We start from the raw sequence: 26,026 nt of genomic DNA on the forward strand, positions 1-26,026 counted from the left end.
TGCCAAGACCCCCAGTAATGCCAGAACAAGCCTGGACTCCTTTCAGGCTGTGAGCAGAACCACACGGGCATGGAGCATTTCTCTACACATGGTTTCCTTCACTCCCAGCCTGGGGCAGCTGCCTGCCAGCATCCATCCTGCTGGGAAGTCAGTAAAAGCCAGAAGATAGTGCATGAGGGATCAGATGGACAACTTACACCTGCATAGACTTGCAACACCTCACACAAGGTGTAGTCCCACATTGATTGCATCAACCAGCCTGCCCTGATAAAATAAGAGAGCATCACGGAAGCTGTCAGGGTGTTAATCATCTATAGCATAACTGAGAGACTGAGAGCATTTTTAAACTTTGAATTTATTTCTATGAAAATTAAAAAAACAAAACAAAACAATCTAAAAAACCCAAAGAAATCTAGAATTTAATCTTTAATTCACTCAGGGGGAAAAAAAAAAGAAAAAAAGAAAAAAAGAAAAAAAAAAGCAAAAAAAAAAGCTTGTTTCTTTGTGCCTTTCCAGAACTTCACAGTTCATCATGTACAATGCATGTGAAACAAATGGGAATGTTACCTTCCTCAGACCAAACCTTGCTCTCAGGTCTAAATTTCTTTCTTTGTTTTGGTTTAACAAACTTCCCACTCCATACATTCAGGAATGCTGGCTTGGCAATAATCTCTTCAGAACTTCCTTCTAACAAATACTCTTTAATCACTTACCTCCTTTTAGTTCCCACATTTCTCCTCCTCTCCAGATGCCAGGAGCTCAAAGTTTCACCAGCTTTCCCCCTTTCTCTTTGCCCACAAGGCACACCACAATCCAGATGTGGTAAACCTGTGGTCAGCTTCACCTTTCTGTGATGTTCCTACAGCCACTTCAATTTCCCACATCTGTGCAACAGTCTCTTTTCTGTGATTTGGGGAAGAAATCTTCCCCATTCACCCCCTCTGGGTAGAGGCTCACAAGGTCCAGAGGTGAGGGCTGAGCAATTAGGAGTGTGATTGGAGATCCCTGAACACAGCATGGGAACTACACCTCTCCAGCCCAACTGAGGGATTAGTCCATAGGATGAACTCACAGGGTAAATTTGACCTCAAGTTCAGTCCATTCTATTGGATTTTAGCTCAGGTGAAGGCCATTTGGTGCCTTTCAGGGCAGGTCTGGCTACCTGCAGCTCAGTGTCCTTTCAAACAGAAAAGGAAGACTAGAAAAGCAAAATGCTCTTGGATTTGGAAATATGGCAGTGAGGCAAGCAGCCTTTGCATGACATCCTGGAGGTATATTTGTCCTTGTTTTTTAGAGGAGAAGCCCTTTCTTGTACTTTTTGCTTTCTCCAGAAAGTGTAAAACCTCCACTTTGATTTGCACTTGCTCTGGGCTGCTGTGTCTTTTGTGCTGGGTTTTTTTACCTGAATGAAATTCACTGCTTCTGCCCTGCAAGAAAGTAGTAATCTTAGAATATCACCACAGAAAGGCAGCTCCATTTTTGGTGACTTGTACTGGAGCTTCCCCCTCCAGGTCCTTCAGCAGAGGAGGAATGAACCAGCAGTCTTTCATCTGCAGGTGTTGGCATAGTGTTGGCTGGAAGAACAGGTCTGAGAATTTTGTTTTGTTTCATTTTTCCTGGTACAGGAAAAATGTACAGGGTACAGGGAATTGGTACAGGGAATTTCACAGGCACCCAATTGCTCCTGCAGCTCCAACCAATGCTCTCCACACAGCTGGGTGCTGAGCAGAAATGGGATTTTCCTTGGGAGCAGGGAGTGGACACAGGGGCAGACACAGGGAGATTTTTCTCAGGACTCAGAGGAGACCATGCAGAGTTTATGGCACCAAATCACAGAATCACAGAATCACAGAATCCTAGGGGTTGGAAGGGACCTCGAAAGATCATCTAGTCCAACCCCCCCTGCCAGAGCATGGCCACCTAGAGTACATCACATAGGAACGTGTCCAGACGGGTTTTGAATGTCTCCAGTGAAGGAGACTCCACGACCCCCCTGGGCAGCCTGTTCCAGGGCTCTGTCACCCTTACAGTAAAAAAATTTTTTCGAATATTCAACTTGAACCTCCTGTGCTCCAATTTACACCCATTACCCCTTGTCCTATCACTGGTCACTACTGAGAAGAGCCTAACTCCATCTCCCTGACACTCACCCCTTACATATTTGAAAACATTGATGAGGTCACCCCTCAGTCTCCTTTTCTCCAAACTAAAGAGACCCAGCTCCCTCAGCCTTTCCTCATAAGGGAGATGTTCCACTCCCTTAATCATCTTAGTAGCTCTGTGCTGGACTCTTTCAAGCACTTCCCTGTCCTTCTTGAACTGAGGGGCCCAGAACTGGACACAATACTCCAGGTGCGGCCTCACCAATGCAGAATAGAGGGGGAGGAGAACCTCTCTTGACCTACTAACCACACCCTTTCTAATGCACCCCAGGATGCCATTGGCCTTCTTGGCCACAAGGGCACATTGCTGGCTCATGGTCATCTTCTTGTCAACCAGGACCCCCAGGTCTCTTTCACCTACACTGCTCCCCAGCAGGTCAGCCCCCAACCTATACTGGGACATTGTGTTGTTCTTCCCCAAATGCAAGACTCTACACTTCCCCTTGTTGAATTTCATCATGTTTCTCCCTGCCCAACTCTCCAACCTGTCCAAGTCTCTCTGAATGGCAGCACAGCCCTCTGGTGTGTCAGCCACTCCTCCCAGCTTAGTGTCATCAGCAAACTTGCTGAGGGTACACTCTATACCCTCATCCAAGTCGTTGATGAAGATATTAAACAACACCGGTCCCAGTACCGACCCCTGAGGGACTCCACTAGTCACACACCTCCAACCAGATTCTGCCCCATTGACTACAACTCTCTGACTCCTTCCTTTCAACCAGTTCCTGATTCACCTCACTACCTGATCACCAAACCCATATTTGATCAACTTATCTACAAGGATGCTGTGAGAGACGGTGTCAAATGCTTTACTGAAATCAAGATAAACCACATCTACTGCTCTTCCATCATCTATCCACCTAGTAATTTCCTCATAGAAGGCTATGAGGTTAGTCAAACATGATTTACCCTTGATAAAACCATGCTGACTGCTCTTGATGACTCCCATGTCCTTGATATGCCTGGAGATAGTGACAAGAACAAGTTGTTCCATCACCTTTCCAGGGATGGAGGTGAGGCTGACCGGTCTATAGTTACCCGGGTCCTCCTTCTTGCCCTTCTTGTAGACTGGAGTGACATTTGCTATCCTCCAGTCCTCAGGCACCTCTCCTGTTACCCATGAGACATTGAATGAGACAAATGAGACATTGAAGGTTGCTGGAGTGAGGGTAAGAGGACACTGTCTGCGAAGACACTGTGAACAGTCCTTTGGGGAGTTTCAAACTCAGGATATGGCAGGCAGACTGCAGGTAGGGCTGTTGTACTAGGCTGAGGGGTGCAGCAGGACTCCTGCTCCAAGAAAGCTCTGAAGTGTTGAATATCATTTGCCCAGAGCAGGAGGGCTGTATCAGGATACTGGGATTATTGTCATTTGGGGAAAAAAAACAAAAAATAAAAGAACTCCATACATATATCCATAAATTAATCCATATTTCTGGGAAGAGACCAGACAGCTTACCCTGCTACACAAGGAGGAGAGATGGTAGCACCCCACAGTTCCCAAACACCTGGTGGCCCCCAAGGGCCATGGAGCCCAAACCCCCTGCAGCACCCATTCTGCTGAGGTTTAAGGGATGCCAAGAACTTGATCATAGCAAGGCCACCAGAGGCCTCAGCAGTGCTCAGGCTCCTGTGTTTGAGGCAGTCCAGAGGACACAGCTGTCCTCAAGCAGACACACTACAAGCCATGGGATACCCTGGCAGCCAACCAGTCACTAGTACATCCAAACAATGTCTGGGTTTCCTTGTAAATTAATAAAAACTGGTGCATTTCCATGAAACATTTTGATGTCTATGAATCAGCGTTTTTCCAATAAATTGTTTCATCAGAAAATTCCTGGTGAGATCCAGCCCTGCTAAGGTCAGGAGCAGTGGCTGCAGTCCAGGCAGCAGCCCTCAGCCACGGGGCAGCCCTGGACAGGGATCTCTCCGGGCGGTGCCGATGATGCTTGACCTTTCCTGCAGTCTGACTGTGTGGCCTGGGCATCTGAAATATTATTTATAGCCAGAAGCAGCAAGTGCTGTGGAGACAGCCTCCAGCAGGCCCTCCAGGGCTGTAGCTGGACATGCGAGAGCTGCAGGCAAGGAGTTTGGTGGAAAAGCCACTTTAGAGAAACACGAATAGAAACAAACTCCCTTTCGGAGATAAATCATTCCTGCTGGGGGCTTTGGTCAGTGCACATACTTTTCGAGGGCCCAGGGACTCTGCTAACTCTGTGAAATCAGTAGTACAAGTGGTCTGATCTCCTCCTCTCATTCCTCTCCCTGGTCTGTTGCCAGAGCAAGATCCCTTACAGCAGAGAGGCTCCAGTTTCTCTGGTGCCTGCAGTTCACTGTGTGCTTTCCCACACCTCAAACTAGAGGATTTGCTGGGGAAAATTTGCTGGGACATGACTGTAAGGCCATAGCCCAAAGACATATGTTGCTGTGGCTTTAGATGGAGCATGAACCAATGAAACAGAATTACTCCCTCTCAGATTTTCTCTAAGTTTCCCAGAGCTTCTGAGCTCTCTAAAGGCAGTTGGTGGTTTGGGAAAAGATGCAGGAACTGCTGAAGTGTCCAGCAGGGCTGAGGACAAAACAAACAGTGTCAGGATGCTCAGTTGCTCCAGGTGGCTTAAGAAAATGAAATGAACCCAAACCAGTTTCTTCTAAACAAAACATTCAATTTTTCTCCCAGTTAGGAAGCCTGGGCTGCTGTTTCCAGGTCTTCCATTATTTACCTGTAGCTTACTGGAGAAGTATTTTTCAGCTCTTGACCCTTCTTCCAAAAAGAGGTCATTCCAATGTCCCTTCTGCTCTGGGTTCTTAACACTTGCCAATGGATCTCTGCCCTTGTGTACAATAAAACGAATACATGAAACCCAGGTATAGTTTCTTCTCAAAGGCCCTGCAGGCACCTGTTCAGAAGCCTATGTCAGCTGGTGGGACCACAGGCATGTTTTATTCTGAGCTAATTTTTTTTTTTTTTTTTTGCATAAGTGAGAGACGTTAATAGTCAGCTATTACTCAAAACCAGTTCTATAATCTCCCTGGGAAATGGGATGATTTTTGAAACAAGTTTCCTGGTGTTTTTAGTGCTTAGTAAAGAGTGCCTGAACCTCTTCACTTTCTTTTGGCTTCTCCTGGCACACTGGAAAGCAAGTCTGGGCAATTCGTAGGTAGAGGTATGCAGCATATGAAATGTGGGAGCTTTATCCATAAGTTATTATATTCTTATGCAAAGCTGCTTTTTAGCTTTCATCAGAACACAGAAGTCAAACATTATTTTAAGATTGTGCATAATTGAGTCTCAGAAAATAATAGGATAGGATTATGTGTCCTTGAAAGAAAATTCTGCTTATTAACAAACAGGGAACAAATCTTTTATTCCATTTTTCAGTGTCAGAGACAGCTGAGAACCAGATTTATATCTGTGGCTTGATGAAATGCTATGACAATATGTATATTAATGGTTTCACTTCAGAGAGACATTTGTCTGCTTATGTGCACTCTGAATTCCTTTTGGTAAAAAGAAATACTTATTCTGACAGCTTGTATTGTGTTTCCAAGAGGAACTGATTCAGGTTTTCATTCAGGAATGAGAATATGTGGCAAATTATTGGTTTAAACAGTACAAATAAACTTTCATTCTCTAATTGTACTTTTGTTCACGTAAATCAACACTAAAACATGTAAACCAAACCACTCACAATTCTATCAATCAAACAGTATTTTTGGTTGCTATTTGGAAACCACCTTGCAATACACCACCACCATCAGTGCCATCTTTAAGAAACCCAAGAATGAAATGGTGGAAGGAGGCTTGAAACCATATAATATTTCTCAGGTATATATTCCAAGTGCTGAGCAGAACCTTCCAAGTGAGCAAGTGGAGAACAATGGAGAAAACTGTCTACTGCTTTCACCTACCTGTCGTTTCCTCTTCACACCATTACCCATCCATGGCCATTGGGAACCTGCCCAGCCCCACCTAGAAAATCTCTTCCAGTTCAAAAGAACCACAGAATCATCCTGGTTGGAATAGACCTCCAAGATCACTGAGTCCAACACTTTCTAGTCCAGCACTAACCCATATCCCTCAGCACCACATCTCCAGGGCTTTTAGACACCTCCAGAGATAGTGATTCAGTCACCTCCTTGGGCAGCTGTTCCACTCTCTAATTACCCTATTGGTGAAGAAGTTTCTTCTCATATCCAGTCTGAACCTCTCCTGGAACAAGTTGAGCCCATTTCCTCTTGTCTTGTTGCTTTTTACTAGGGTCAAGAGACCAAACTCCACCCCACCCCTGGCTCCAACCTCCTCTCAGGGAGTTGCAGAGAGCCACAAGGTCTCCCCTCAGCCTCCTCTGCTCCAGGATCAACACCCCCTGACAGACTGGGACTCCTGGGCAGACTTGTGCTCCAGACCCTTCCCCAGCTCCATTCCCTTTTCTGGACACACTCCAGCCCCTCAATGTCCTTCTGGTCCTGAGGGGCCCAGAACTGACCCCAGAATTGGAGGTGCAGCCTCCCCAGTGCCCAGCACAGGGGGACAATCCCTGCTCTGCTCCTGCTGGACACACTATTCCTGACAAAGGCCAGGATGCTGGTTGCCTTCTTGGGCTGGGAAGAAACCTTTGGGCAGAGCTGGAGCTTGAGCAAGAAGAAAGAATGGACTGGCTGGAATGGACACAGGGGCTGACCATGCATCCATCCTCATTCAAGAACTTTTGTGTATGAAAAAACAGTCTCCTTCCTTCTCCCCTCAATGACACTGATGCAGCAGAAGTGTAAACTGCTCTTGGTGCTACTTATCCCATAATAATTTATGTGCTGATTGTCTTCAGTACTTGTGAAAGAAAGGATTGGTTACTGCTAGGCTGACGATTAAATCTTCATGTGCATCCTTATTTGACTGGGAACGAAATCTCCTGTATCCAATGAAACAGAGGGGGTCTGTGGGAAATATGTTTCTGACAATAGTGGAGTAGCCAACTTCCACTGACTTTTCATATTTGGGAGCTGTGCAATGGCTCTTTGGTTTTTTTATTATCCCTGATATTTCTAATGCTGTTTCTCATTCTCCATCTTCTTCCCAACATTTCTCCTTCCTAGAAGGAGAAATAACTTCCTCATATTCAAGTTCATAGGCTCCACATCCTTCTGCTGTTCTCTTTCTCCATCCCACTGCGGCCAGTGATGGTCCCCAGCTATCTGGTTCCAGAAAAACAAAATAAATATTCTGGTGCAATATGCTGACCATTATAGGCTTAAAAAGCCTTTTGGAAGATATGGTTGATATCTGTAATCATCATCAGGCAATTAGAAACAATTATGAATCAACCATCAAGTAAATTACTTGGTAGTATCAAACTATCTCCTCTGGGGAGGTGTCAGCTTTGAGACCACCTTGTGCTCAGGAGATGTAATTGAGTGATTTTTATAAATCTGACAGATCTTGAGCACACAGTCCCACCTCAGAAATGCAATGGCCTGAAGGAAAGCAGGAAGGAGTTAGCACTGATATAGTTCTCATTGCAGCTGCTTTCTGATAGTACTGTGACACAGTAACCTTTGCTTTCCAGCTGCCTCACTTTTCTCATGTGTAATAAACACTGCTAAATGTGGTTCCCTGCTCTGCAGTAGAAGGGTCAGAAGGAATAGATTGTGGCTACCTGGGGTGGCAATGCTGCTCACCATGGTGTGCATGGGGGCTGCAAAGCCCTCACTTCCAGGCCCCTGCTGCCTTTATTGATGGGGAAGCTGCATTGCCTTCAGCAGCCTTTATGGCCCAGGCAAGGCCAAAGGAGGCATTGAGCAGGGACAGTGGAACACAGACAGCTTTGGGTTGGAAGGCATCTGAGAGATCATCCAGTCCCAACCCCCTGCCATGGGCAGGGACACCTCCCACCAGTCCAGGTTGCTCCAAGCCCCATCCAACCTGGGCTGGAACACTGCCAGGGATGGGACAGCCACAGCTTCTCTGGGAAACCTGATCCTGGTGTGAGGCTCAGCACCCTCACACCAGATAATTTCTTCCTAAGATCTACTGCAGTAGTGGCACAGCAACATTTTCTGTTGCACATCACCCTTGGCACCCACAAGTCTCATTCTTCTGGGTTTGTCAGGATCTTACTGAGACACATGATTTTGCCACAGATGTAGTGGAAAGAGGCAGACAAGGAATTTCCAGGATCAAAAGAGTTGGGTTTGAAGGTCTCAGCATCATTCTGTATGATATGTACATATGTATAGCACAGAGCACAAGGGGCAGCTGAAAATAGCTGCTGGGTTGGGAAGGGGCTGGAGGAGAGGCTGGAGGTCAGGAGTGATGGGTGCAGGCAATAAAAACAAAGGCTGCACTGCAGCCCTGCCTTTTCTTTGTAAATTCATTTGTTGCTAAGAATAACCTGCCTGGACAATGTCCTACAGCATGCTGCAACCTATAGGGTGTTTTGGTCTGACAAATGAAAACTACTAAAGTTATTACCATATGGACATGCAGATTGAAAACATATGTTGAGTGATTAAAGGCAAAGGCTTGATGACAGACCCATCCTGGAGCTGGTGCATCCCAGGGAGGAGACTGGCTGCTTGGGAAATGCCATATTTTACCATTGAGTTCATTAGTACTTGCCATAAAGAAAACAACAAAGGTTGACTCCAGCAAAACAAAAACCCTTCATCTCAGATCCTATCACTTGGTAGAAGATGTTTGCTTTGGAAACCCCTCACTGGGGTTTCTGTCACTCTGTTGCTCTGTGTGTGCTGTCTCATGGACAGTTTAGGATTTCACTGGATTTCACTCTGATTGGGCTTGGACTGCATCCCAGGAGTGTGCTTGGTGTCAGGAATCTGAGCTGGAAAAAGTGTGTGTCCTGGAAGAGTGGCCACAGAATGATGTCCCCACAGTGCTGGCATGCTGAGCAGGTCAGGCCCACTGTGGTGAGGAGGCCTCACCAGCAGTGCCACCGAGGGCAGTGGGTGACTCCTTCCCAGTGCACCAGGACATTTTATCCAGCTTTTGCGAATGTGCATTCCCATTTGGTAGTGCCCATGACTCGTAGTAATGTCATGGTAGAAATAGAGAGCTGAGAGCTCTCCTTGGTGAGGACCCTGTGTGCCCTGCACAGCACTCTGTAACAGGGAAAATAAAAATGGGAAGGTGTTTGCTGTGCACTGACAACTGCTCATGCACCTCCTCTGCTCTCTCTCCCAAGACTCAGACAGAAAAGCAGTCTGCAAAGAAAAACTTCATGTAGATGGCAGCTGGAGGCTGTGGGGCTCCAGAAAATGGTGGGAATGGGACATTGAAGGGACAGCCAAAAAACCAGTGAGGTTTCTGCTGCCAAACTTCCCCTGCCCTCTGAGAAAGGGTCCAGGGCAGGGGTGGCTGCAGAGCAGAGGACTGCCCCAGGGGATGTGGGGAACCACCAGCTCCATCCCCAGGGAGCAGGAAGGGCTGAGTGCAGGCAGAGGACAGGCAGCAGCTGCCAGGTCAGCAGAGCTGATGTTGCAAGAGGAGGGGGCACTGCTTCTCTGGGCAGGGGACATTTATTACAAGGGGTTCTCCAAACCAGACCTCCAGCCTTTTGCTTCATGAGGCTGCATCCAAAGGAGCAGAATGTCACCTGGGCTGAGGGGACACATAAGCTGTTGTGCCCACTGCAGCTCACAGGGTGTGGGTGGGCCAGGACCAGTGACAGTGTCTGCCCTGCTGCGTGCTCCTCCTTCTCTCCTAGAGCAGCATCACCCTGAGGAGCTGTTTGGAAGCTGCAATGTCCCTTGTCCCTTCCTCCTGTTGGTGGATCCCACAGGCATGTGTGGTGGGCTGGAAGCTCCTTTCCCTCCAGCTGTCAGGAGGGGCAGAGCTGCCCATGGTGGCTGCTGTCACACCCTCCCCTCCATGGAGTGCACATGGGAAGCTCCCTTGCTGCCCGTGTGCACTGGAATACATAAAACTGGTTTCTGTCTCATGGTATTAATAATCCCTTGGATGTTTTTGTTTAAAGTATTGCACTGGGAAGTGCTATTTTAAGGCTCCATTGAGTCAGGCGGAATGTGAAACCGCCGGACACTTCACACTTGGTGCTTATCTGCTGGTATTTTGTCTAATACAATGTGGAGATTAGCTCTCCTTGCAATTTCACTTTCACAATTTACATTTCATACATTTGCAGCAGCCACAACAGTCTGCAGGAGATCGTGTCCATATGTTCCTGGTGCACTGTAGTTGTTGGGTGGCAGGGCCGTGCTCTGGGAGATGCTGAGGATCTGGTCCTGCATGCTGGGCAGACCCTGGAGCTGGTGAGCTGGTCCAGGAGTCATGGAGAACATTCAGCTTGCTAACAATTCGTCAAGTAGCTACGAACAGCATTTGGCTCTTCAGCCCGAGATAACACTCAGCTGACTCTCTGCATATGCAGAAACTATTTCTGCTTTTGAAGTGCCTCAAGTCCCTCCCAGTGTTGGCTAAGGCACTGCAGGAGAGGTCCTGGTGGAAGCACTCCTGGGCTGGATGGGATCTGCTGTGTGGCAGCCAGCACATCAGGGCTGGACACTCAGCCCAGAATGCCACAAAAAGTGCTTCTCTTTATTTTTTTTAAACCCTTGCTGTTTCATTCCCACAATCACTGGTGGACTACAGCTGAAACCCAGGGAAGGGAAGCCCTTTGGCTAGAAAAAGTTGTAAAAGACATTGTTGAAAAGGAAATATTTTTATTAAGTTTGTAACAGAAAAAACACAATAGAAAAATCTGTTTAAGGAATGGTTCAGGATGTAGATTTTGTTGACTAAATCTTCACTGGATGTTACAAGGGAAGGAGAGGCCAACTGTCAGAGTAAGTGCTGTTGTAACTGTGAAATAGTTTGCATAATATGAAGGAAAAAATGTTGGTAAGAAGAAGAAAGGAAAGGAAAAAAACCAAAACCAACCAAACAAAAAAATCATAATTCTCAAAATATCACAAATGTTCTAAGTGCTTGCTCTGGCTGTGCAGGGAAGGCAGCAGGAGTGGGGCACAGCCAGTTCAGGCTTTCCAGGGTTGCAGCTGTGCCCAAGACTGATGAAGCCCCAAGAAGCTGCAGTAACAGTGAACCTTAGGGGAAGCTTCTCCCAGCCCAGCTCCCTGGACAGACCTCCTGACCCCTCTGCCCACCTCCTGGCATCAGAACTGGCCAGTGGCTCACAGGGGCAGGCAGGTTCCTCTTCCTGTTTTTCTGCCCTCTATCTCAACTATCTAGATGATCCTCCTTGTAGGGGAGATACAGAGGAATTGTCTCCACCTCACAGCCCTTCAGTCTGGGACAATCCCTTTCCTCTTCTTGAAATAGCAGGCTTGCTGAGGCAGTAGAATGATTTCTCCATCCATTGTTTTCTCTTCTCCAGCCCTAAAGAAGGAGAGGGCAATTCTGGGGAGGAGAAGAGCCTCTTCGAAGCAGATCTGATCTTCTCTGGTCTTTGACATAGTAGACTTGGGGTCTCAGTGGGAGGGTTCATAGGGGCTATCCCAAATACTTGAGACTCAAAGAAAGACCTAAAGACTCCTGCTGATGTTGCAGAGGAACCAGAATAGATGGCATAGGACTGGGCCAAACTAGACATGTAACACTGGCTTGTTCCTCTCCTTGTTCCATTCATGGTCCCAGGTCCCTGATTCCTCACTTTGGATTCAGCAGGATGGGATCATCATGGCTGGATGATTCCTTTTAGATTGTACCATGCCAGGTGATTGTCCCACTAGTCCCATACTTCCAGAAGGGAGAAAGGGACTTTGGTGCAGGCAAGACCAGGTCTTCTGTGTCAGATTTCACAGCACTGCTCTCAAAAACTTAGACACTTATTTAAGTTACATGAACTATATCCAACCAGTGGTAGGGTGTTCCACTGATTCTCTCTCCTACAGCAAGTCTGGTTAAAAAAGGAGAAAGTGTGCCCAAAGTAGAAATATGAGCTGTTATGTGCAGCTTATGCCTCCAGGTTTGAGAGGAGGACCTGGAAGACATCCCTGCCCTGGTGAGTAGAGGCTGGAGCCTGGCAGGAGCTCCCATCCACAAAGGAAAACCAGACAGTTTTGGAGAATGAGGTTTGCTGCCCATGGGCTGCCAGGACTCTGCTGTGCATGTTGCTGCTGGATAGCAACAAAACATGGTGCAGCCTTATCCTGTGCTTATAAATATCATGATCTCTGTTTTACCCATACCTCTAAAACAACAAAGTTGATTTATTATTGTTCCTTCAACCATGGCTAATAATAAAGTGTGAACTCCAGGCAAAAGCTGATCCCTGTACCAGGGGTTCTCCTGTTATGAGAACAGTGTTATGAGGTCAGTGTTGTCCTGTTATGAGGTCAGTGAACCCAGATGCAAGGAAGACAGGAATATGTCAAAGGTGTTGTTGAGACATTTTTTACATCCATTGCAAGAGCCAGTGTGGAGCCAGGAGCAGCTTAGTCTGAAGGCTTTGGCCTTCTCTGGCAGGTACCATTTTTTTTTTTCTATGTAAGTGACACAGGGAGCTTGAAATGATTTACAAGTCAGAAACAACAAAATGCCAGTGACACATTTGAAGCACATTTTTTTCCTCTAAATCATTTTGAAGTATTTTTCTGTAGAAACTGGAGCCCTGCTGAGGAGCACTGGCTGCAGCTGCGTTTCTCCCGTTTATGGTACCCCACGCACAGGCAGCAAATGCTTCATTGGCCCTGGAGTTCCCTTGCCATCACAGGGCTGCCTTTGGAGAGGCCCAACCCCTGCTTCTGGCCTGGCAGGGTTTCCTAAGTCACAGGGCTTTACATCCTGCCCCTCAGCCATCACATACTCACTGCAAACAAGCACTTTCAGTTCTTCCTGGAAACTGCTTAACTCTGACCCTGCTGAAAAACTCAGCAAGATGGGGAGGGCTGTGCTAAAAAAAGGTAAAAAAATAACCAAATCCTTCTAGGCATGACATGGAGAGAAATTAATATTTAAAAAGCATGTATGATGTAATGGGTCTGCATCGTGGAAAAAAGAGATTAACTGCTTAAGGCAAACTAATGAAAAGGTCACTTGGCCAATGCTGGCAGAGCACTCCCTGTGCTGCATCACCAGCTTATCGGTCCTGTTTGACAGGGACTCACACATGATCCCAAGCACTTATCTCTGTTTTATACTTTATGAAAAATTGATTGACTCCTTTTGCCCAAGAACGTGCATTAAATAAGAAAAAAAATGTTGTTTATGGGCAACTTTCTCTTCCCATGATCAGGAGGGGCCAGTTTTATAAGAACAGGGCATCAAATCTTAATACTGCAAAGTACCTGCATATTTGACATGGCAAAGTGAACTCTTCTGTTATTATCTGAGCTGGAACAGTTCCTAAAGTTAAAGAGAAACAGCAGCGAACATTTTCCATTCTTTCTGCCTCTGACCAGCTTCCTGCACCCTCTGGCACAGGCCACATCCTGCCAGCATAGCCCCAGTCCTCCCAGTAATGCTGATTGAAATGGGTGGAGTGGGCATCTCCATCCCTCCCCAGCCCAGTGTGGTGCTGGAAGGGCTGAGCTGCCCAAGCTGTGGGGTGCAGCAGGCACCCCATGTGTGGTTTGCTGCCTGCAGATTCTCTGGGGCAGCAATCCTCTTCCCACCCACCATCTACATCTGTGATGCCCAGTGTGCTATGGGGAGGATATCACAGTGGTAGATGCACAGAATTTGGAAGCTGGATGGGGCTCACAGGGAGAGTCTTTTTCATCTGCTTAAAATTTCAACCAGCACCAAATAGAGCACCCTTGACTATTATGTTAGACACATATTGCTATTGTGCAATAGCATACAAGAGAGGTGAAGATCTCTCATGATATGCCTCAGCTGCATTGTTGGACGTGAGGACCATGGTCTAGGAAGTTGTCTTTGTGTGCTTGCGTTGTTCTCATCTCCTTCCATAAGCATCTGCTATTGACCCCTGCCAGAGACTGGACTGTTGGTTAGATGGGCTATAGTCACCCAGAGTGGCTGTCTTTATGCTCCCTTCAGCTGGGCCTGAGATTTCCCCTGCAGTGTTGGGTCCAGTCCTGGGGTCCCCAATAGAAGAAAGATATGAAGCTTGTGGAATGAGTCCAGAGGAGGCCACAGAGATGACCCAAGGGCTGGAGCAGCTCTGCTCCGGAGCCAATATGGAAGAGATGGAGTTGTTCAGCCTGGAGAAAAGAAGACTGCAATGGGGAGACCTTAGAGCACCTTTCAGTGCCTCAAGGGGCTCCAGGAAAGCTGGGGAGGGGCTTTGGACAAGCATCTGGAGGAATGGGATGAGGAGGGACAGTTTTAAACTGAAAGAGGTGAGATTGAGATGATATCTTAATAAGAAATTTTTTGTTGTGACTGTGGTGGGCCCCTGTCCCAGGTTGCCCAGAGAAGCTGTGGCTGCCCCATCCCTGGCAGTGTTCCAGCCCAGGTTGGATGGGGCTTGGAGCAACCTGGGCTGGTGGGAGGTGTCCCTGACCATGGCAAGGGGGGTTGGAACTGAATGATCTCTAAGGTTCCTTCCAAGGGAAACCATTTTATGAGTCAATGATTCTATGGTCACAGCTGAAGTTCAAGGTTCTATTTTCCAGTAGAGACAAGATGAGAAGGTTCTTCCTAGACTGTCTGCTTCTTGTATGTAGGAAGGCTGTTGAAAGGGAGCTCTATCCCTTACTGTGGTGTTGTCATTCACCTTAGCTCTGCAGACCAAAAATAAGCTACAGGTCCCAGCAGGCTGTACTTGTTTTTCTCCATTGGAGTTGTTTTCTCAGAGGGTTTCCTTAAGGATTTCTTTGCTTTCCAGCAATGCCTCACAGCTGCAGGGTGAAAATAGTTCTCGACCTGTTCTTGTGCAGAGTGTATGCTCTGCCTCAAGGACATGGATTCTGTTTGATTTATCCTGAAATAGGACACACACATATTCACCCAAGTGCTGGGAATGCAGCTTCTGAAAGGGATGTTACACAGTCTTCCTAAAGATGGTTTTATTTTCCTAAATAAAGTGTCATAAAGCCTTCAAAAATTTCAGTCCAAGTCAAATGCTGTGTGGTGCTATAGCCAGTGCCTGGCAGAAAGTGCTATATCTCACAATCCCCAGAAGTTGCAGTTTATAAATTCAGGCAGTCTTTTCAAAGATTTATGCTTTAGGCTGGGAGGTATGAGAAATGAAGTTGCTGTTTCAGGAGCTTACACAGGAGCAGCACCAAGAGCCATCCAAACCTTGGGGCTGTTCAGACATAGGCTCTGTCCCATCTTTGAAGCCAACAGTGCTGTTCAAACTTGGTCCAAGGTGCTCTGGGAACTAACTTGGGCCCATGTCTTCTCCCTTAGCCAAGTGCTTTTGTTGTCACAAGATGTGGGAGAGCCCACACAGCTGCAGAGCCTCCGTCTCCTCCCTCCAATGGGTCTGAACCTGGCACTGAGCTGCCAGTGGAAACTCCATGTCTGGACATGTGGATTTTCACCCATTCCCACCAGCATCACTGTGATCAGCACAGATAAACAGGACCCCTCTCCCAGGCTGTGCAAACACCAAGCAAAGCAGGAGGAAACACCAAAAACATTGGGAAATCATGGGACAACCTCAGACTGAGGGATCTGGGCATGAAGATCCAGTGGGACAGGGCACAGTGGGCTTTGAGTGATACCATGTGAGTAGGCAAAATGGGTATGACAGCAAGATGCCCTACCATGGCACTGTGGGGGAGGTATAATACTGCTGGAGAAGATGGTCCTGCATGCTGTTATGCAGTCTTGGTAGGGTAGGAGTTTGCTAGAAATGGTAACCAAGGCAGAAAAACACACTCCAGCCTGTGCTGAGCTCACTTTTTTCTTTTTTTAGTGGGTTGGCCCAGGCTCTGCTGGATGAGAACAACTCTGGAGCAGAGAGTTCTTCTGGTTTCACCTGCTACCAAATTTCTGCCTCTTGCTTCTTGGGATCTCACACTGGGTTGGGCTGATGGTCCTGATTGTCCTCCCTGGCCAGAGCTGAGGCATCTTGCTTGGAGCAGAATGGAGGAGCTATGCTGCTCCTTCCTGTAGGTGCTTGATGAGTGCCCAGAGGATTTCATGCTGGGGTGTCATTTCTGTAACACCTTTCACCAATGTAAAATTCCTCCAGAAACAGAGAGAAAATGATCCAGAAACGTCACTACACATAAACTCCTCAATTATACAAAGTCCTGCAAACATCAGATAAGACCATAGCAGAGAAAAGGTCACTGCAACACCAGCTATGTCATGAATAGCAGCAACAAGTAGCAGCCAGTGCCTGATTCAGTCTAAGGCTAGAAAGATGAAAAGATAGAAATGCTGTTGGCTTTAATCCTTTTGTAGTGAGTTCCAGGCAGCTGTCAACTGCTGAGTATTCGAACCACCAGGGCCTCCCAAAGGGAAATAACATCTTTGGCATAGCCAGGCTCAAGAAAACACCACATCTCAGATGATGCATTGATGGGGAAAATAAATTCAGAAGAGAATTTGGTGCTTTGCCGAGCAATGTCCTGCAGATAAGCTTGTACCAGTTCTTCAGTCACGCACTAATGATCTTCGGTTCATTACATGTTATAAATCACTCTGATGGATATTGAAAAGGGTAATAAATGAATAAATAAATAACAAACACTTTGTGGATAGTGCTGGTCATAGAAAGATGAATTATTCACGAACACTGTTTCCAAAGGCTTTGACACAAATAAGCATTCCTTTGATATCAGCCATGCTCTTCTTCCCACCAACTTGTTCTCAAATAAACATCCCAGTAAATATTTGTCTCCTTGCTCCGGACTTGCAAATAAAATGAGAAAGGTCACACCCCTTCCTGGCCTGCAGGCAGCCGTTCCCTTCAGCTGCTGCTGGAGTTCAGGTTGGGAGTAACTCCAGCTCACTTCAGTTGGCTTCTGGGTTGCCATCTCAGTCTAGACCAGGCTCTTTGGGCTCCCCTTAGGGCTTTCCTCTTCAACTACTAACCCCCAGTACATGCAATTTTTTTAAATCACTGCTTCAGTGTCAGATTTCACACCCTGGTGCTCTCTTCCCTCGGAAGTGCCCCAGGACACTGTGATATTCCCTTCTTTCTCATTCAGTACTTTCCACCTCCACACCCAGCTTGTGGCCCCAGGGTCCAGCTGCACCCTGATCCTGCACCCTGCTTGGTTCTCCCTGTACTCCTGTGCAATTGCAGCATGCCAGAACCCAGGACATGGATGTAGAAGCTCAGAGACACCCCCCAAGCTCCTTCTGGGATGATTCTTGAAGGTTCAAAGGAGGCCATCAAAGGGGAATGGGCTGCCCTGCCACAGCTCAACCCATCCCTGCACACCACCCGTGGTGTCCCACTGGACTGAGTGGGACAGAGATGAGCCCTCTGCATCCTCTGGGATGCAGGAATCACTCAGCTGGAGTCTGGATGAGTTTTTCTAACAGAGTGAGGGCTGATTCCAAAACCACATTTCCTCTTTCTGGTGCCATGTGATTGCAAACTCTTATTTCATTCTCTGCCTGCTCTTCTTCCTAGGTGAAGCCCATTCATTATTTTTAACTGTATGCATAACTCTTCTTTATCTCTAAACCCTCCTGCACAGACTGATTACATGACTGCATGCACTCTGTCTCCTGGTAGCTTGCCTGAGCACAAACATCTTCCTGCTGCCTTTCTGTTTCCATATGCAGTAGGGGATGCTCTGAAGAGCAGACCCAGTGCATGGCCCCACAGCTGCTATCTCATTCCCCTGGCTGCAGAGAGGCCAGCACAGGGGCAGCAGCCTGTCCTGCTCACATCCATGCCAAAACACCTTGCAGCACAGTGATGGTGCATCGACCTTGGCCAATTCTTACCTGCATTTGCCCTGTTCAGCCTAGGGAATCTCTTGGCAACTCCAGCCCACACGTGGCCCAAAGTGGGCCCCACAGCTCGGACTCGTCTTCAAGCTGATGCTCTCAGTGTCAGCTTCATCTTTACAAGATTTGAAGTCTGTGTTCCCATAGGCCAAAGGCCAATTTTGTCTCCAAGTTGTTTGATTTCCCAGTCAGTTATTTTCTCAAAAGCAAGAGGGTTTAAGTGGTGGGAATGCTTCTGCAGATAAATGGTGCTCAGAGGGCTTGAGATCCTCCACTGGATCTGGAATGTAAAAGCCTTCATGAGCAATGCCTGTTAGCAGTAAACTTGTGATGCTCAAGCAGATAAAGGAATCTATCACCTCCCTGTGTGCAGCTCTCCCTCAGCTTATCCTCCGTGTTAGCATTGCCCTGAGCCCACAGAGATGGAGGGTAGATAGTCAGAGACCTTACTGGCTAATCAGAGGCAAACATCAAGTTCTTAGCTTCCTGGCTGCTTATTTTCCCCAGACTGGAAATAAAAAGGGTGGTCAAAGTACTGGAAGACAGTTTTAAGTGTGGTTCTGGCTTGAACAAATGACTCTGTCATGTGGATGTTGCTGCATATTGTTTCTTAATAGGCTTCTCAATTATTTCTGCTGAGTGCAGCTCAGTGGGAGAACTGGTTTTGTCTCCCTGCCTCCAGCCTTGACGTTAACTCAGCCAGGGAGGGCTCTCCACTGCTGGTCCCCAGCACAGAGCTGGAGGAACCATTGGTAAAGAGCAAGCAGAAAGATGAGCTGGGCTGCAGGAGAGAAGATGGAGGAGGAGATGCCACACTCCCTGCTCTCAGCACACAGACACAGCCATGTCTTCTCCAGCTGGCACCACAGCACTCCTGGCTGTTAGAAACACGCTGGGCTCCTTCCAGATGAGATGCCACCATCAGTAACAACAGACGTGCAGGACTTTGTGATGCTTGGTTTAAATCCCAGCCTCAGAGACGCCTGCACAGCCCCTTTGCTTTCCCTGTGACTGGAGGTGGCTGGGCTGGAGTGTAGCAGGGTGACACATTCACGGGTGGGTGTGGAAGAAGCTGGGTTCTGCCAGGCCATGAGGTTGAACACAGACAAATTTCACAGCTCTGAAACCTGCATGTTCAGGCCTGGGGTGTAACTGGGAGGTGGGAATGCACTCATTTGTGTAGGAGACAGAGCTGTAAGATAAGAAACCCCTGCAATTGGAATTTCCCTCAGCAGTCTGCCTTGAAATAATGTAATAGCAGGTTGGAAGGAATCTAAAGGATTATCTGGTCCAACCGTTCTTGGTAAAATCATGGTGTAGACAAGATGGTCCAGAACCCTGTCCAGCTGAATCTTAGAAATGTCCAGTGTGGGTGAAATGGTTCAGTCCAGACCACATTTCACTCCGCCCATCCAGAGAACTGTTCCTACAAATCTGTATGTTATATTCTGTGTTCCAGACTGGGTTTGATCTGCTTTTACATCCTGGAGGTCTGGTTGTCTCTCCTCTGTATGACCCACAATGATTCAAGAAGGCAAGCAGCCTGGTCATGAATCTTAGCACATGCCTCTCTGCTTTGTTGTTCTCCCAATATATGCCCACAAACCAACACCAAAACCATCTCTTGGTTCACTATTTGCTTTCTGCCTGAAAAAAAAAAAAGGAGAGAAAAATGAGAGTAAATGGACATGTGTGAGAGAGAACAATATGAGAGATTCATTTTTCATGAGATTTATATTGAATAATACACTAAGGACTTTATACAGAAAAAAAAAAGTTGCAGGTGCTGGAAAATTGTATGACTGCAATTAAGACTAGAAGGAACACAGCTAAACTGAGGTCAGTCTGACAAGTCAATTTTTGAGCAGTTAGTGCAAAGTTTTGTATTCAAAGGAATTACGTGTGCTGAGTCGAAACAGGAGGTCAGTGTAAAAGTGTAGTCAAAAGCAATCAAAAACGAGCTTACTTTTAGTGTTACTGAGTCAGAATCTTAACCTCCAACAGGCTGGCAGGTGTTCAGCTGGGATGGGTCAGTCACTTCACCTCAGGAAGATGCCATGAAGACAGAAAAGGAGTGAATAAGAGCATAAAAGATGGAGATGCAGAAAGCATCCTACCTGAGGAGATGGTACATGATTGCCAGGACATGGTATAAACACAAAACCTGAGGGACAGCAGAGAAACATCAGAGCATGCCAAGGTTTCCACAGCATTTTTAGTTCTCATCATTGGAATGCTAAGACATGGTCAATGAGTTTAGAAAATAACATCATAAAGGAGGAGGAGAACATGCATTCTGTCAGTGCAGAAAGTGGGTGTACTCTGAGCACATTGTTCATTTATGTGATGAGAAACCTTTGGTGGAAAAGCTTCAGAGGATAAATTTAAGACTTTGAGAAATGATCCAACACTGCTTTTCAAGTGCAAACTAAGCATTTGAACTATTTGTCTGATTTTCCTCTGGAAGTTTTATGTTCCCTGCAAAGCATCCAGTACAGATGCTGTGCAGGACTAGCACAGACTGAGCCTTCTGCTAGGGGCAGGGTCAAGGGGCTGAGCTCCCCAGGAGCTCTCTGTAGACCACAAGCTGAGGAGCACTTGGAAGAACTGATGTAACAATATCTCTATGAATTGGGGGTGAGGAACAGTGACATCAGGAGGTTTGGGAGCCAGCTGAAACCAGCAATGCTCAGGGGAGTGCTGGGTGTGTGTGCACAGCTGTGCACAAGGTTGCTCTGGGTGGAATTTCCCATCACCTTGGGAAATGTGGTGTCCGTACCATCACTTGTGGCACTCAGTGACCTTGCTTCTCACCCCCTTGAGAGGTAGGTCACCCATCTGCTGGGTCTGGTTGATGTGTGTTGAATTACCCCTGGAATATTTGGCTGCTGGCATGTTACTGTTCTCATGGCTTGGCAAGTTAGGAGAAACATCTGTTGTCCTCATAAGCCTATGACTTTGCCCCCTTGTAGTCCTTCACCCACTAAGTTTCCTAAGGGAAATTTCTACTTGCAAAAAGCCCCGGGGTCTCTGAGTGACCCCAGAATCACATTTTTGGAGCCCACAATACAGACTAATCAGAGTCAGCAGTGGGTTTCTGAGGTTCTTTATCCAAAATCAGGATGGAGTATCCAGAGGATGTGTTTTATTTCTTGACTTTGCATTCACCTCAGGTGAGAGTGATCTGTCCAGTTTCCCAGATGCCCTCAAGTTTCTTCTCCCAGGTAGATGTGGACTCCTTGGCCCTATCTCTGAGGCTGTGTTAGAGCCTGCCAAGGTCCAGGAGAACATCAGTGCTGTAGAGCTCCAGGCCTATCCCTCCTCAGGACCCACGACAGTTCCAGTTCATGGCCAAAGCATATTAGAGCATGAAGGTAAATACCACATCATACCAGTAAGTGTAAATCCAATTCCAAATGGGCAGTTGAGGGCACCCATCCTGCCATGCAAGAGGTGGCTCCACACAGTACAGGAGGTCCTGCCAAGAGCTTTTTTTGGCTGTTCAGTCAAAACTTCCCTTTGCCTAATATTCCATTGCTCCTGGGCACAGTATGTGCCTTCTTGGAGCACCCCAAATAACCCTCCCTCACTACCACTGACTTATTGTTTCCTTTAAATGATATTGGAAGCTCCTCCAGCCCCAGACAGGGAGGAAGGATTCCCCTCCTTGCCAGGGGACTGTGTGACACAGCTTTCTGCCAGTTCTGCTCCACGGGGGCCAGGAGAGAAGCAGGAGGGACATAATGTGTTTTCCACAAGGGAAAACCATCCCTCTCAAGGTCTGCTGGGGCTTGCTCTGCCACGGGCATGGTTGCCTCTCCCAAGTTATACAGGACTTGATAAAGTCAGACAGCTGGATGAAAGAGCAGAAATACCCTAAACTTAAACATGCTATTGAGAAGCTGAAGGCAGGACATAAATAACTGCACTCTCGCTTTCATGTTTATCATACAATTGCAACAGGACCATATTTGGAATAAATATTCCAATATTTGAATGCAACATGTGATTGGAGTTTATCTGTTGTTATGTTTTGAATAAATATTCAGAAAACTCATTATTTCGGATATCCTCCTCTTCTCACTTTTTCCCAAAATGAGGTGGAGCTAGGCAGTTTGGACACTCTCGAGCTGTCTTTCATGTTTTCAAAAGCCAAAAGTCTTTCCCTGGAACCGAGCTCAGCTCAGTTCATTCCTGACCCAGCCGGGAGGCAGGATCCCAGCAGGGCTGCAGCCACCGCCCTGCCAGCCCCTGGGTCTGCCCCAACCCCAGCCCGGGGTGTCCCCAGGGGATGGTCACCCTGCTCCTTCTCTCCGGAGACCCTCACCAGGTAGGTGACTGTGGCTGCTCATGCTGTGGGAGGGGACAGTGGGGCTTTCCTGTAACAATGATAAGGGACCAAAGTGAGGCTGTGGCATGGCAGGATCATGACAGCTGCTCTGAACAAAGGAGGAGGAGGCAGAGCACATAACCTGCTCTCTTTTCTGTGGACAGGCTCCTGGCACTGCCTGCCTTTGAGCATAACATGGCCATTTCCAGGGCCACCATCCCTCAGGGTGTCACCTCTGAGGGCTGCTAGAAGTGTTGTTTCCTGGCCAGGTGGCAGCAGGACACCAGTGTTTGATGAGACACTTTCAGGGGCTCTTGCTCCCCTGACTGTCTGGAAGGTGGAAGCTTCCATCCAAGGACTTCAGTCTGCAAAGGGGCACAGCATCCCTCTCTGGGCTCTCCCAGGCTGCAGGCACCTCCAGTTCAGCTGGTGCCATGCTTCCCCAGGGCTGATGTGAGCAGGGCTGTGCCACTGCTGAGATGGTTATCAGGGTAAAATGGTCAGTAAAGTTCACATCAGTGTCCTTCAGCCTGTTTTGGGTCCTTCAGATGCCCTCATAGCCCCAGTCCTCACCTGCCAAACATTTTGTATGTTTGGGTAGAGCTCCCTTGTCACTGCCTGCAGGTACATGTGGGGTTCTGCTGCACCCAAGGGATTGCTGACCTGGAACCATGGGCCCTGCAGGAGCTTTGAACTGAAAGAGGCTCTTCTTCCTCTTGGAGACAGTGAACCTGAGCAAAGGCATGAATCCTTCAGGCCTCTGGAGCTGACCAGCAGAACCTTGATAAGGGGAAATACCTCCACTTAGCCTGAGTTATAGGACAGCCAGGAATTTCCATGGTCCTTAAGCTGTCTTCTGTAAAATTATTCCACTGATCAGACCCACAAAAGAGCAGGGATGGTGCAAAGAAACACAAGGTGGTGGCATCAGGCTGCTGGTGAGCTGTAGATGCCCAGGTTGGAGAGATTGGAACTAGATGATCTTTCAGTTCTGTGATTCCGTGATGCCAGCATCTCCAGCAAGATGACAGCCTGATGTCAGAAGTGTTCATACTAAGGGTCTGTGTGTTGGGGTGGCCTCTGGGGGTGGCAGATCCTGCTGTGGCACAGAGCTTGGACATTCATGCTTTTCAAACCATAACCATTGAGCACAGAGTGGACAGAACTCAGAGGGACTGGGGGCTACACAGACCCAGAATGAGACAGTCCCTGCTCACACAGAATCCTGGTGCAACAGTCATCTTCTGCTGAGATTTAGTAACATCAAGTACAAGAGATAACCCAGCCATGCCAGCCATGGTGAGGTGAGGCATAAAAATTTGTCCAAAACCTTTGAGAAGAACGTTACAAAAGCAGAGGATCATGTCAGCTAGAAGGGTACCCCAGAACCGTGTTGTTTACAGGTTATGATCAGACACATTTGTAAGAAATTAGAATCTGTCAGAGTGTGGAGGATTCACAGGCAGGTCTGCACCAAAACGATGAAGACACATACATGGAGGGCTGAAGCTGTCATCACAACTGTTGCTTCAAGAAAACTGTTTAGTGCAGGTCCATGAGTTGTGGCAGTCACCGTGGAGCACAAGTGGCAGTGCAGAGCCTGTCCCCTGTGCCAGCAGCCACACGGGTCAGGGCTCTGCAGACTCCCACCAGCCTGTGACATGGTCCTGTGTGACAGCACAGCTCCTGGGGTGCTTTCACTCAGTCCTGCTGGCTGAGGCTTGTTCCAGATTTACAAATGCAGCTGATGAATGCAGTGGTACCTTGTTGGGACAATGTGGATTTGATCAGTTTGCGTCCAAGGTTATCTTTGCTGGGGAAATGCAGTGTTACAAAGTAGCTTTTCCCGTGACATTCCCTCTATTTTCCCTTTCGCTCTTACTCGATCAGATTTTGGCACAGAACATTTTGCTTAATTCCATTTACGTTTAAAAACACGAGTTCTGCAATTAATTTTCATCTTTCTATTGTCTCAGAAATGTTGGTCAACAGGGAGAATAATGGGCCTAGATTCCTAGTGTACATCGGGGTACTGCACTGTGTTGCCAAGAGATTCCCAGGCACTGGTTGCATTAGAAAGGAAATGAAATCTAAGAGCCCAGCGTGTGGAAACCCCTGGTGTCCCCCTCACACATTTACACAATCTCACCACTGCCAGTTCACTCAGTGAGCAAACGCTTGTGCTCATGCATGATGCTGCCATTGCTGACATGGGGTGCTCCTGCACCCCATCCCAACTCAGCCCTGCTCTCGTGTGCCATGATGGACATTTCTTCCTTCATGTTTTAGGTTTCACATAGGTGGGCCACAAGGTGCTCTGCATTCTTGGGACTGATGAATATGCCATCTCTCCAGAACTTGAAGCTGATGATGACAGGAGCACAAGCTCTGGATGAACAACCAGGTCACCTTTAATCACATCCTTCTTTCTGCTGGTTCCATGACTACACCCCCATTCACTTTGGGAACACTGGGGTACAGGAATCCATATCTCCCTTCTCCCAAGTTCCATTTGCCATATTCCCACTTCCTTCCATACAGAAGAAACTGCAGCCGCTGGCCCCTCTTGCAGGACCCAGGTTTGGGTGCTGTCCTCACTCAGTCTCCTCATTGCTCCCATTCAGGCTGGTGCACTTGGAGCATTCCTTCTCCCTGGGTTCACACCAACATTCAGATGCTCCATTTATACAGGGGCTTAATATTTAGTTTCTCTTTTCTGAAACTCCATTTTCACTTCCCAAGAGTAGCAATATGAAGAGAGGAGCAGCCAGGGAGGACAGAAAGGATTGTCCCCCAGTCTGTTTCTCTGTGATCTCCACTGCCCTAGGAGAAGGCACTCAGGTACATCACCTCCCTTCCTGCTCTGTGGGTGACTGAGCCCCTGCAGGTTAAAGCTTCTCCTAAACACCAACACTGTGCTCCTTCCCTCCCAGCCACTAACTCAGAACAGAGGGTTGAATTTGTTGACACATCTCAGGGAGATCTCACTGATTAATGTGCTGAATCTCAAACACAGCCTAAGAGCATGAAATCCCTAACAGGGGTTTAGATCAGAGATAACATAATAATACACAGAACTCTTGGAAACATTTTCAAACCATGTAATGTCTATATCCTCAGTGTTCCTGACAGTGCTAATGGAACCAGCTAGTTGACAAGATCTCCTCTGTATTCAATTCCCTGATTGATTTTAAACCCCTTTTCATGTAGACATGGTTCTTCCAGCACCATTTAAACCTTTCAGGGCTGTAGCAAAGGGGCTCCTCAAGCTTGGCAATTCACTGTCACTTCTCCCTGCCCTGTAGTCAGGGACAAGAGGCTGGAAATGCTGCCCCCAAGGAGATGCCCCCTCTCAAGGTCCAGGAGGGCTCTGCTTTCCTGATGGAGGGGAAGATGATACAGGCCAAAAGGAGGAGATCATCTTTGTTTCTAAGTTTTTGTGTCTTCTGCTTCTCAAGAGGGTGGGGAGGGGAATGATGAAACACTGAGTTTTGAGACAGGTTAGGGAATGCTTATCACTGCCTCATCCTGCAGGGAAAGGCATGGGAGAGAAGAGCATGCAGTGATTCATTAAAAAGCTCTGCTTCCCCTGTCAGAGCCTTACATGGTGTATAGCTTACGCCTGGTGTCTTAATCCTTTGAAGATGCTGGGTCAGTTTTTCCTCTTCATCTGCCTTCAGCTGCACGCGCTCTCGGCGCATTAAACTGCCA

At 47.4% G+C, this 26,026-nt stretch overlaps 1 protein-coding gene across 6 annotated transcripts in view; it reads left to right on the top strand.

The window, feature by feature from the left end:
• MYOCD (myocardin) overlaps positions 1-26,026 on the top strand; it is a 99,750-nt gene that overhangs the window by 17,693 nt on the left and 56,031 nt on the right. For 2 of the 6 annotated variants that reach the window (XM_030461952.1, XM_030461951.1), the window contains exon 1: positions 22,259-22,315. The exons of the other annotated variants lie outside the window; for them this stretch is intronic. Coding sequence is in view for 1 of the 2 variants with exons in the window: in XM_030461951.1 (XP_030317811.1) it covers positions 22,277-22,315 (39 nt within the window). In the remaining variant the exon portion in view is untranslated. Of the gene's footprint in view, positions 1-22,258; positions 22,316-26,026 lie in introns of those variants that run through there. 6 annotated transcript variants of the gene reach the window in all.

This window comes from Calypte anna, chromosome 18 (assembly GCF_003957555.1).
Source record: "Calypte anna isolate BGI_N300 chromosome 18, bCalAnn1_v1.p, whole genome shotgun sequence".
NCBI classification, from domain to species: Eukaryota; Metazoa; Chordata; class Aves; order Apodiformes; family Trochilidae; genus Calypte; species Calypte anna.